At 42.0% G+C, this 13250-nt stretch overlaps 1 protein-coding gene across 8 annotated transcripts in view; it reads right to left on the bottom strand.

Moving 5' to 3' along the window:
- Window positions 1–13147, bottom strand: part of PRORP (protein only RNase P catalytic subunit) — a 116987-nt gene extending 103840 nt beyond the window's left edge. For 3 of the 8 annotated variants that reach the window (XM_070504237.1, XM_070504242.1, XM_070504244.1), the window contains exons 1-4: window positions 12786–12927; window positions 11187–12473; window positions 9400–9447; window positions 8789–8921 (exon numbers count right to left, since the gene is read on the bottom strand). In XM_070504237.1, the coding sequence (XP_070360338.1) occupies window positions 8789–8921; window positions 9400–9447; window positions 11187–12175 (1170 nt within the window). In that variant the 5' untranslated portion in view covers window positions 12176–12473; window positions 12786–12927. Of the gene's footprint in view, window positions 1–8788; window positions 8922–9399; window positions 9448–11186; window positions 12474–12785; window positions 12977–13012 lie in introns of those variants that run through there. The other 5 variants (XM_070504238.1, XM_070504239.1, XM_070504241.1 and 2 more) reach the window with 4 other exon arrangements.
- Window positions 13148–13250: the final 103 nt, after the last annotated feature.

Genomic DNA, 13250 nt, shown 5'->3' with positions numbered 1-13250 from the left:
GATACTAAAAGAAAACTACAGACCAATATCCCTTATGAATACTGATGCAAAAATCCTCAACAAAATACCAGCAAGCAGAATTCAGCAGCTATTAAAACGATTATATACCATGACAAAGTAGGATTTAATCCTGGAATGCAAGGATGGTTCAGTAAATGAAAACCAATCGATATAATATGCCACATCAACAGAATGAAGGGAAAAAAAACACATGATATCCAATTAATGCAGAAAAAGCATTTGACAAAATTCAACACCCTTTCATGATAAAAACACCTAATCAAACTAGGAATAGAAGAAAACTACCTTAACATAAAAGCCATATATGAAAAACCCACAGCAAACATCATACTCAATGGTAAAAGAGTAAAAGCTTTTCCTGTAATATCAAGACCAAGGCAAGGATGCCCGCTTTCATCACTTCCATTTAACATAGTACTGGAAGTTCTAGCCAGAGCAATTAAGCAAGAAAAAGAAATAAAAGACATCCAAATTGCAAAGGAAGAGAGAAAGTTATCTTTGTTTACAGACAATATGATTTTATATGTAGAAAATCCTACAGATTCCACAAGAACTGACAGACCTAATAAATCAATTCAGCAAAGCAGCAGGATACAAAGTCAACACATAAAAATCAGTTGCATTTCTATAAACTAATAGTGAACAATCTAAAAAGCAAATCATGAAAACAACTCTATTTATATTAGAATCAAAAAGAATGAAATACTTAGGAATTAACTTAACCAAGGAGGTGAAAAACTTGGACAATGAAAACTACAAAATGTTGCTGAGAGAAATTAAAGACATAAATAAATGGAAACACATCCCATGTTCATGAACTGTAACATTTAATATTGTTAAAATGTCAATACCATCCAAAGCAATCTACAGATTCAGTGCAATGGCTATTAAAACCTCAATGACATTCTTCGCAAAAATAGGAAAACTCATCCTAAAATTCATATGGAATCCCAAGGGACCCTGAATAGCCAAAACAATCTCGAAAAAGAAGAACAAAACTGGAAGACTCATACTTCCTGATTTTAAAACTTACTACAAAGCTACAGTAATCAAAACAGTGTGGTACCGGCATAAAGACAGACATACAGACCAACGGAATAGACATAAACCCAGATCTTCTCATATCTCATATATGGTCAAATGATTTTCTTTTTTGAGGAAGATTAGCCCTGAGCTAACATCTACTGCCAATCCTCCTCTTTTTGCTGAGGAAGACTGGCCCTGAGCTAACATCCGTGCCCATCTTCCTCTACTTCATATGTGGGACACTTACCACAGCATGGCTTGCCAAGCGGTGCTATGTCGGCACCCAGGATCCGAACCAGCGAACGCCAGGCCGCTGAAGCAGAACATGCACACTTAACCACTGCACCACGGGGCCAGCCCCTGGTCAAAGGATTTTTGACAAGAGTGCTAAGAGGGGGAAAAGACAGTCTTTTCAACAAATGATGCTGGGAAAACTGGATATCCACATGCAAAAGAATGTAGTTGGACCCTTACCTAACATCATATACCAAAATTAACTCAAAATGGATGAAGGACCTAAATGTAAGACCTGAAACAAAAAAACTCTTAGAAGAAAATGTGGAACAAAAGCTTTATGACATTGGGTCTGGCAGTGATTTTCTTGGACATGACACCAAAGGCATAAATAACAAAAGAAAAAATAAACAAATTGGACTTCACGATAATTTTTAAAATTCTGTGTATAAAAAGACTCTATCAACAGAGTAAAAGGGCAACCCACAGAATGGGAGAAAATATTTGAAAATCTACATCTGATAAAAGATTAATATCCAGAATATATAGAGAACATCTAAAACTCAACAATAAAAAAGCCAAAATCTTGTTTAAAATATGGACAAAGCAGGGCCAGCCCAGTGGCATAGTGGTTAAGTTCACTCACTCGGCTTTGGCGGCCCAGGGTTTACGGGTTTGCATCCCAGGTGTGGACCTACACACTGCTCATCAAGCCATGCTGTAGTGGCGTCCCACACACAACATGGAGGAAGACCGGCACGGGTGTTAGCTCAGGGACAATCTCCCTCAGCAAAAAAACCCCCAAAAACAACGGACAAAGGGCTTGAATGGATATTTCTCCAAAAAAGATATAAAAATGGCCAATAAGCACATGAAAAGATTACATTAATCATTATGGAAATATAAGTCAAAACCACAAGATACCACCTCACCCCTTTAGGATGGCTCCCATCAAAAAATCACAAAACAAGCGTTGGCAAGGATGTGGAGAAACTGGAACCCTTGTGCACTATTGGTGTGAATGTAAAGTGGTACAGCTGCTGTGGAACACGGTTCCTCAAAAACTTAAAAACAGATTTAGCATGTGATCCAGCAATTCCACTTCTAGGTAGACATCCAAAAGAACCGCAAGCAGTGTCTTGAAGAGTTATCTGTACACCCACGTTCATAACAGTATTATTCACAACCGCTAAAATGTAGAAGCAACTCAAGTGTCCATTGATGGATGAATGGATACACAAAAGGTGGTATATGCATACGATGGAATATTATTCAGGCTTAAAAAGAAAGGAAATTCTGCAATATGCTATCACATCGATGAATCTTGAGGACATACTGCTAAGTGAAATAAGCCAGTCAAAAAGACAGATACTGTATGATTCCATTTATACAAGGTACTTACAGAAGTTAAAATCATAAAGACAGAAAGTATAATGGTGGCTGCCAAGGGCTGGGAGGAGGGGGAGTGGGGTTATTGTTTAACGGGTATAGAGTTTCAGGTGATGAAAAGAGTTATGGGGATGGATGGTGGTGACAGTTGTACAACAATGCAAATGTATGTAATACCACTGAATTTCAACTTAAAACCAAAATGTTTAGGGAGTGGAGTCCAGGTATCAGAAAGTTTTAAACATCTTCCAAAGTATTCTAACCAGCAGCCAAGGCTGAGAACCACTTCATTAGAGGGTACCATCTCACGTACTTTGTTTTGAACAAAAGTTCTATTTGGTGAAAACATATAAGCCTGAAAACAATTTTGATAATGCTCATTTTAGGTGTTTATGGAGGTCAGCTGACATCATAAATTTTTTTAAGTAGACAAAGAAACCCAACATGGATTTAGTACTTACTCCTTGGTTTATACCTCACATTCCCAAATTACACGCAAGCTTTAGAAAGCAATATTGAAGGCAGTGCCAGCTATTTGTTCCCAGTACAAAATAATTTAAAATGCTGAACACAATATAGTTATAACACTACATATTTGCAATGAATGGTGTTACGGACTGAATTGTGACCACCCCACAATTTATATGTTGAAGTCCTAACCCCTAGTACCTCAGAATGTGACTGTATTTGGAGATAAGGCCTTTAAAGAGGTGATTAAGGTAAAAAGAGGTCATAAAACGAGACAATCCAATCTCATTGGTGTCCTCATATAAAAAGAAAACTTGGACACACAGAAAGACACCGGGAATGCTCAAGCACAGAGGAGGGCTTCTGAGGACAAAACAAGAGGAGGGCCATCTGCAAGCTCAGGAGAAACCAAACCTGCCGACACCGTGATCTTGGACTTCTGGCCTCCAAAACCGTGTAAAAATAAATTTCTGTTGTTTAAACAACCCAGTTAGTGGTATCTTGTAGTGGCAGCCCTAGCAAATTAATACACATGGTGAGCAAAAAAGTAAGCAAGATGAAAATCTTCGGGAAATGACACTCCAGAGCTGAACTTGACCCTGGGTGCATGCCAAACCCGGACAGCCTGACGCTGGAGCTGGCCAGGGCCTGACTGGCTCTCCCTCTGAAATCTTAGCCTCAACTATTTCACGTGCTCTCTGACCTCAGCCTTCCAGTTTTCATTCCCTTACTCTTACTATCCCTTTTCTTCTATCCCACATTGAGACTACCAGTCCCTTGAACCCTCCAGGACAGTGCTCTCCGGTGTGCCTTCCTTGCCTGTCTAGTCTGGGCCCCATGGTGATCATGTTAACTACTCTGTAGGAACTACCTTCCCCTGCTCCCTGTCACATTGTCACAGCCACATCTAACCAATAAAACCCAAAATCTGAACCAAGGCTACATTTGCTCTTCACTATGACCACTCTAGGTGAGCCGAGCTCTGTTGGAAAAATATTAAATCACACATTCACACAGAGAAATGTGTACAAATTCACCGACTCACATCTCAGCACCAACCCCCCGTGACAATCTTTCTGCCTTGAGTAGTATCTCCACCATTCTCCTCAAGAACCATTCCAAGCCTTCCTCGCTCCCTCGAGCCCTTCACTTGACTCCCAGCTCTCACCTTGCATCCCATTTAACATAGCAGATGCCAATTCCCTCAACCTTCTCTCCCTCTACCTGTACATTTACCTATATCCACACTCATCCTCACTTTTCCTACATCTCAAATGAAGTTTCTCTCATTTCTAACCTCCCCATTTGGGCTCTTTTTGGCAACTCTCCTACCACTGAACCTCGCTCATCCGTCATCCATTCTCTCTCCTGCTTGTCCTGCTTATTTAACATTGCTATCTTCACCAACACACTTTCTTCATCCTACGAACATGCGTGTCTCCCCGTCTCCCTACACCCTCCCTCACCTCTACCATCCTCCAGCCACCACTATCCCATTTCTTTCTTCGGGTGTGTTCACTCAGTTGCTATAACCTGGCCCCCAGTGTAGTATTGAAACTGCCTTCCCTAAAATCATCAACGACTTCTTAGTTACTTAATTCTTAAGTAGTAGCTGCTTCTTCTCTCAAAGCATGCTATAGGACCAAGGAGAAAGGAGAGGCCACCCTAGTCCCCACTGCTCCTTCAAAGTCACTACTTCTCCACTCCCCACGTCAGCTGAGGCTTCCAATATTCATCTACACCAGGGGTCAACAAACTTTTTTCTATAAAGGGCCAGACTTTAAATAGTTTAGGTCTTGCAGGCCGCATGGTCTCTTTTGTACCTACCCAACTCCGCAGGGCAAAAGCGGTCACAGACAATACATAAATGAATGAGCGTGGGTTTGTTCCAATAAAACTTTATTTACAAAAACAAGTGATGGGCTGGATTTGGTCTCCCGGCCAGGTTTGCTGACTTCTCCTCTTTGCTATCATCTTGTGTCATCCTAGGCGTCTCTACATTTTTTAAGAATTTATCTGACTCACAGTCTTCATCACCAGCCTCAGCGGTAAAGCACAATGCCTGGCACCTGGTAAGCATTCCATAAATGTGGTTGTAATTATTTTTTTTTCTTGGTGAGGAAGATTGGCCCTGAGCTAACATCTGTTGCCAATCTTCCTCTTTTTGCTTGAGGAAGATTGTTGCTGAGCTAACATCTGAGCCAATCTTCCTCTACTTTATGTGAAAGGCTGCCACAGTACGGCTTGATGAGTGGTGTGTAGGTCTGCACCCAGGATCCAAACCCATAAACCCTGAGGCCACTGAAGTGGAGCGCATGAACTCAACCACTATGCCAGCAGGCTGGCCCCTTAATTATTTATTTATTTATTTATTTATTTTTGAGGAAGGTTAGCCCTGAGCTAACTGCTCCAATCCTCCTCTTTCTGCTGAGGAAGACTGGCCCTGAGCTAACATCCGTGCCCATCTTCCTCTGCTTTATATGTGGGATGGCTACCACAGCATGGCATGCCAAGCAGTGCCATGTCCACACCTGGGATCCGAACCGGCAAACCCCAGGCCACCAAAGCAGAATGTGCGCACTTAACCGCTGCACCACCAGGTTGGCCCCTTAATTATTATTTTTAAAAATTATCATATGGACACTCAAGAGCTCTGTGGATGACCATCTAGCACTTTAGGCTCTCAGGTTCTTCATCATTCGTAACTCGCATACCCTGGACTTTGTCATCATCAAGACCACTCTATCTCTGAAATCTAAACTCTAACATACACTGATGAAACCTCCTGATTGTCACTCTCAGTTCCTTTATGCTTGCTCTTCAACCTCAGTGAGCTTCTAGTCCACTTTTACCTCTACTGTCTCCTAAGCCATGAGCTCTCACCCATCTTTACTTCCTTCCCATCACCCTTGATCTCATGGCCTATTAACTGAGCCACCCTCTCATCTATACCCTCAACTCCTGTTTTCCCTCAACTGTAGCAGACTGGCAAAATCCTGTACCATCCAATCCACCTGCCTTCTCTGTTCCTGTACCTGGATGGCCCAGGACTGCTGAAAATGGCTCAGAGATCAATGCCATTAGAAACACAGGCTCTCCAGCCTCAGCTGGGGCTTCAGCAACATCCAGTAATACTTTCCCCAATCCTCTCACAAATATTCCAAACTTCCAAGGCTTAAAACTCTCCTCAAGGTCCCTTACGCTATCACACCTTCTCCCATCTTCGAACAACCAATTTGCTTTGGGCCCTTCAGAGAAATTAGAGGTCTGAATAAATGCTCTAAACGCTTTGCTGCACCTACACAGTTATCCACCATCCTTAATTCCTTCCCGTTAGACTCAGAAAAAGAGCTGGTTCTACCTCAGTCCACCGGCAGTGCCCAGGATCCATCCCTGCTCCTTCTGCTTCACCAATATTACAAAAACGAAACCTGAACCCATCCAGCCACAGACCTCTCTTCGCTGCTCTTTAACCATGAACACATTTCTCATCCTGAGCGTCCTCATCTTCAAACTGCTGATACCCTTGCAAGTTTGCTGTGAGTGTAACAGGCCTAGAAGTGCTTGACATATGGTAATTATTCAATTAACACCAGCAATTGCTACGTTTCATTAATAGCTTAAAGGTGAGAGGTAGACGACAAGAAAGGGGATACAGGATTGCGGCCAGCCCAGTGGCATAGCGGTTAAGCTCGTGTGCTTTGCTTCAGCAGCCCAGGGTTCACAGGTTCGGATCCTGGGCATGGATCTACCACGACTTGTCAAGCCACGCTGTGGCAGCATCCAACATAAAACAGAGGAAGATTAGCACAGATGTTACCTCAGCAACAATTTTCCTCAAGTAAAAAGAGGAAGATTGGCAACAGATGTTAGCTCAGGGCCAATCTTCCTCACTCACACACAAAATATATATAAAACAAAAAATGTACCTTTATAATGGCGATATCTGGGAGTTGTCCTCTTAATCAACTGATCAAACTTAGCAGCAGCACTAGTGAGAACAACCTGATATTATGTGGCTGCTGTGATGCAATAAGGAGCACACAGCATCTAGTATACCCAAAAGCTTTTATACTGAATTAATGAGGAGAAAATAATCAATTAGTCCACAGTCTTGCTACTCAAAATGTGGTCCAAACACCAGAATCACATCACCAGGGAGCTTCTTCAGAATACAGACTCTCAGGCCTCACTCCAGAAAACGGAATCACATTTGCATTTCAACCAGATCCTCAAGTGAGTCATAGGCACAAAGCTAGAGAAGCCACATACAAGACACACCACCCAGACTTTTCAAAAAGTCAGTGTCATAAAAACAAAAAAAGGCAGGGGGAACTGTTCTGGATTTAGAGAGAGACAGCAATCAGAAGCAATGAGTGAGCCTTGATTGAATCCTGGATCAGAGGGTAAAAAGTTATAAAATACATTTTGGGGGAACAACTGGGAAAATCTGTGTACTTTTTATTAAATGACTCTGAAATAATGTTAAGATTCTTAAATGTGATAATGGTATTAAATTACACAGAATTCTCTTATTCTTAGAAGATCTACGCTGAAATATTTAAGATAACACGTCTACAACTTACTTCTAAATGGTTCCTAAAAACAGCTAGATAGAGAGGAAATATAGGTGGCCTAACAACAGCTGGTTGCTCTAGGTGAAGGGTATGGAGGTGTTCATCGTGCTATTTTTCTCTCTTTTTCTTTTGGTTGAAAATTTTATTAAATAAAAAGTTGGCGGGTGGGAAGAACATTCAATGGGCCTGCAACAGAAATGGTAAGTTCTTGGTCGCAACAGCATGATTCCCACAACCTCACATCTATCTCAACGCCTACTTCCAAAGACACACAGTGTTCAACGTTTGATGAGAGAAGGGAAGTTTGTCTAAACCATAGTTTAGCTCGCAGAAATTCCTAAGGCATTAAGAGCTGCTACAACCAGCTGGCTGCCAGGCATACACGGAACCATGGATTCTCTCTAACTTTCCATTCCATGAGAGGCAACAGAGTGTAACGGCAAAGATTTTGGGGTCAGTCAGATCTAGGTTTTATTAGTGAGGTGTCCTTGGGCAGATTTAATCTCCCAAAGCAAGGTACTGAAGATTAGCAAAACAAAACAAAAATGACTTAGAGAATCAAATTCAATACTAAGAAAACTTGGAAATCATTTTGTCAAGTTACTTGAAACCCTCTTGACTAGAAAAGCTGTGAGAAACCACAAGGAGTTTACCTAACACAGTTTTCTGGAAGCGTTTAGACAAAGAATAAGCATCTACCCTTTTGGTTTAAATGCACTTGTGCCCAGATGAAATAGGACTGACTTGAATAGATGGATGATAGTCTAACCCAATTATTCTATGAAATTCCAAAGCCATCTCTCCTAAATGTTGACAACTTTGGCCAGTGGGCTAAATCCAGCCACAGCTTCTTTTCATGAATACAGTTTTACTGGAACACAACCATGCTCATTCATTTACGTATTGCCTGTGGCTGTTTTCACTACAACAGCAGAGTGGAAAAGTTGCAACAGAGACCGTATGGTCCACAAAGCCTAAAATATTTACTATCTGGCATTTTACAGAAAAAAATTTGCTGACCCTTGCTCTAGACAAGCAATCCAAGAATACAATAAAACCTGTTTTAGACTCACCTGAGGGGTCGTCTTCTTGTATTGGTCACCTCCATCTATCACATCCCTCAAGATTTTCCCTTTGAGAAACTCATACTCTTCTGGACTCAGGCGAATAGACTCTATGATTTTTCCACAGCCCAAACACTGACCACTGCAATTACAATTGCTTGTGTTAAACAGTATCCTGGAAAAGACCTTTTTCTAACATGAATAATCCTAGGACATGAGGGGATTGAAAGGGTAATTTAAAAAGAACATTACAACCCTTGTGATCATCACATGCATCTGATTTTTTGTAAACCTGATAATATGACACAGTTGTGTGCCAGAAGATCCAAGAATACACTGCTGAGTGTCCAGATAAAGTTAAAGTCCTTCCTAAAACACAACTAGGTCCCAAATCTCTAAGGGAAAACATCTCTGAGGCTTCACACCAGGCTCACAGCACCTGCTGAGAAAACATTTTGAGCATAGCAAATCCTCCAAATGCAAAACACTGCTTTTTCTTGGCTACTCTAACTCTTAGTTAGCCTATCTCTAAGACATTCCTAAAAATTCTTTTAAGTCAGCAGCAACAAAACCTACTAAACCTGAATCAAACAAGTTAAAAACAAAATATTGGCCTTTACCTTTTCTGGATGGTGGTGAACTGTCCCTTCCATTGTTCTCCAGGAACACTACAAAAAAGATTGCAAAATCAAAGCATCAGAAGGTCAGGTGCCTACTCAACCGAAAGACAGTCACTGTATTTAGAAACTCAATAGGCAAGAGCTCTGAAAAGTTCAGGATACTTCCCAAGAATGGTTAAATCACAGAAGTACTTGACACCCTGTGATGGGGCTGAGGAGCTGATGGTACCCTACTCTGGATCTCCTTCTTCCCTTTGCTTCTCCTCCAGTCATCTGACCCTCATCTTCGAGTCTAAATCTACCTTCACAGGACCTGTACAGAAAGCAGCTGACATTAGTACTGTAACTTGAAATCAACTCAACTCTAACCTTCTCCATAAAGCTGCCAGAGATTGTTCCTGCCCTGAGTAATTCCTCCTCTTATACTAGCATGTTGTACACCACTATTATTTAATGGTCAAGTATTGTATTCCCATTTAGGTTCTGAATGCAGTCATAATAGATCTTATATCAAACACATGACACTCTCAGTGCCTAGCCTAGCTGGAGGCATTTGAAACAACTTATTGATTTATTTGCTCAACCAACTTATTCTTTCTTCTTTCTTCCTACATTACCATCAATCCCTATTGATTCCACTGCCTTCTCTCTTTCCCCAGTTCTTAATTCAAGATCTCATCATCTCTCATTCAGCCTACAATTCCCTCCCAATAGATCTCCCTGTTTCCAATCTTAATTCCTCTCCAACCTTCTTTTTTCACTGTTGGCAGTTACCTTTCTAGAACTCCACTCCAAGACCAGCACTCTTTACTTTTTTTTTGAGGAAGATTAGCCCTGAGCTAACATCTGCTGCCAATCCTCCTCTTTTTGCTGAGGAAGCCTGGCCCTGAGCTAACATCCGTGCCCATCTTCCTCTACTTTATATGTGAGACGCTCCAAAATCTTTGTCATTCAAAGATTTTCACAATCTAACTCTTCCACTGATATTCAACAAATTTGTTAAATAAGATAATTAAGCATGATTGCTACTTCAAAGCTCTGTAGAGATAACACAGCAGGAAAGCTAGAGAAAAATAGAGAAAAGGAATGAATTTTTAGGAAAGTGCCTGAAGCAAATTAGTGGTGAAGAAATAAAGAGAATAAAAGACTGAAGCAATAAATAGGCAGGTAGCCAGTAACATGAATAAAAGTAAAGCAGAGAGCCTTGGAGGGAGCAGTCGAACGATGGAAAGATCAGAAATGAAGGGGAAGGATGAGGATTTTCCATTTTAACCCTACATATCAGGTTTGATCAGGATCCTCTGTCCGTTCCAATCTACGCATCCAAGTGGATAAAATGCATGGATTAAACAGAACATACATAATCAAGCGATACCAGTTACTAGGTTTCAGAACTTCTGAAAATACTAAAATGATCCAAAGACAGCTCCAATTTACTTGCTGTGAACTCCAGCCACCAGTACTATTGGTAACTACTCACATAATACCAGATACCTCAGAAAACAAAATAAATGATCCTTCTAAAAGGAAAAAAATACATAAAATCTACAAGTGCTCTATAATTTCCCTTTTACGTAACAAGTAGAGACTAGTACAACTTGCTTATGCTACTTTTTTTAAAGAGAAAGAAAATTTTGTCTTAATGGGGAAACAAATCTTACCAAAAGATGGAAAAAAGTATAACCTGAATAGAGTAATTCTCAGCAACCAATAAAGAAAAGGAGGAGGCTACTTTTAGATATAGGTACTAAAATAAAAACATACATAAAAAGGAAAATCAAAATTACCTCTCAAACCACGTTTTTATACTATGTGCAAATGACTCCCCAGGATACAGCTGATTATTTCTTAGATATAAAAGAATGTCCAGTAGTTTGTTTGAATACTGATCATCTTTTATATCTTTTCCAAAATCAAAGAAGGCTTTTAAAGTTTCCAACATAGGAACAACATCATGACCTAACAGTTCCTGATACAAATCCCAAGCTGTCTTTACATCTTGATGCAGGAGGGCTCCCTGGATACAGTCATGATAGTTCTTTTTCGAAGGGATCATTACTTTTTTGATGTCCTCTAACAGCAGCAAGGCCTCACTCCACCTGTCTGAATGGATTAATCCTCGGATGAGAAGACTATTCCCTCCGGATTCTAAACTCTTGTATCTGGTTTTCATGATTTCATAGACATCAATAACTTCCGAAGTCTGCTTATGAAAGACACAAAGATACAAATACTTGACCAGCAGATCATAGCCTATAATACCATTGTTCTTTGCAGCTACCCAGGCTAGCAGAGATTTGGCCACATCCACAGAGCTACGGCAGTGAGCCATTTGTGAGCTGATCCAATTTTCAAAATTAGCTTTTCCTTTGAAATCTTCTTTAAGTTTATCCCACTCCTCTGAATTCAAAGGTTTCGTTGGAAGTTGAATAGTGTCCCTCACAGGTGACAAGACATGATCTTTACTCTGAGGATTCATCTGTGATCTTTTCTTAGCTGCTCCAGCTGCAAAAAGATGAGGAGAATCAGAAGAAACTTGCTTCTTATTGCCCTTATCTCCTTTCCGGGGATATCGGGCTTTGGCAATCAGCAGATTCACTGCTTTGGTATTTTGTGGAGATGCTGTTTTAAGAGAAAACCACTTCTGTTGGTTCCTGATGCCATAACAGTCTTTGAGAAAGAGACAGACAGAAGAGTGTGCAGGGCCTAGTCCAAGGTATGGGTTGCTCTTCCAAAGCTTAGGAAAGCTTCGGATACCAGTGAAACAGAAAGTCATTCTGCAGTGGGATCAGCACCAGAGAGTGAGAGAGACGTTCCAAAAGTCCTACGTTTACAGCATAATTAAGAGATTGGGGGTGGGGAGGGGAGAATCGAAGCACAACTTTTTAAAAGATGATTTTCTGTCTCTCACAGACAAATCAAGGTTCTGCTTTGGGGGTTATTTAACAGCAACGAAGTCTAGTGAGTTCTCTCCATTAGACAACGATCCGGGACATCCAACCTCAGTCGCAAGCCCCAGAACCAGATGACAGGGCGGGGATCCTCCGGTGCCTGTTACATTCCAGTCCGCGAATCTGAGAAGAAAGCACAAGGAGGACAGCCCAGTCGACTCACGTGGACCACAACTGTCCTAGAAGAGGGGCTGGATCCCATGGGAGCCTTGCTGAACAAGGGAAAACCGCGCCCAGGAGCCCCCGACCCCAGACCCACAGCAGCAAGGACAGCGGCGACAGCCAGTCTAGGGGCCCTGGTCCTGCATCCAACTCTCCCCAGGCGCCAACCTCGTCAGCGGAGGGAATGGATTGGGGGTGGCGGGGAGAGGGCCGAGCCAACGGCTCAGGCAAGGAAGGGAGGGCCGCGAAGGGGACGGCCCACCGGGTACCAACCGATTACAAACCAAGTCCACTTCACTCAACAACTCCGCGCAGCACTCACGCTAAACGCAGCCATCAACGCGGCGGGAACTACCGTGTCCACAATGCACCGCGGCGGCCCCGGCCGCAGGGGCGGGACCAGACAGAGCGCAGGCGTCCCACCGAGCCTGGCTGCGAGAAAAAGGCGATTTTGAAGTTTTTAGTGGCAGAAGCGAGCAGAGGTCCAAGGCGCCTGCTACCTTCAGGGCACCTCCAGGGCCTCCATATATCCGCAGTGAACAATGAAGAGAAACTGTGAAGGAAGAAAGCTTCCCTCGAGCCGGAAAAGCCAAAGGACTCTTGAGTCACGTGGTGCACACGCGCCAAAGGCCCAAGGTGAAGAAATAAAAGGCGGGCGTCCTTATCCTGCGCCTTTAAAATCGGGCTTGGTGAAGTTGCGATGCTGCCTTAAAGACAGTCATTTTCCATCCCTTTCAC

The sequence above is a fragment of the Equus asinus genome, chromosome 2, assembly GCF_041296235.1.
Source record: "Equus asinus isolate D_3611 breed Donkey chromosome 2, EquAss-T2T_v2, whole genome shotgun sequence".
NCBI lineage: Eukaryota > Metazoa > Chordata > Mammalia > Perissodactyla > Equidae > Equus > Equus asinus.
Note: the sequence above shows the minus strand (reverse complement) of the source record. Positions and strands in the feature narration are given on the sequence as shown.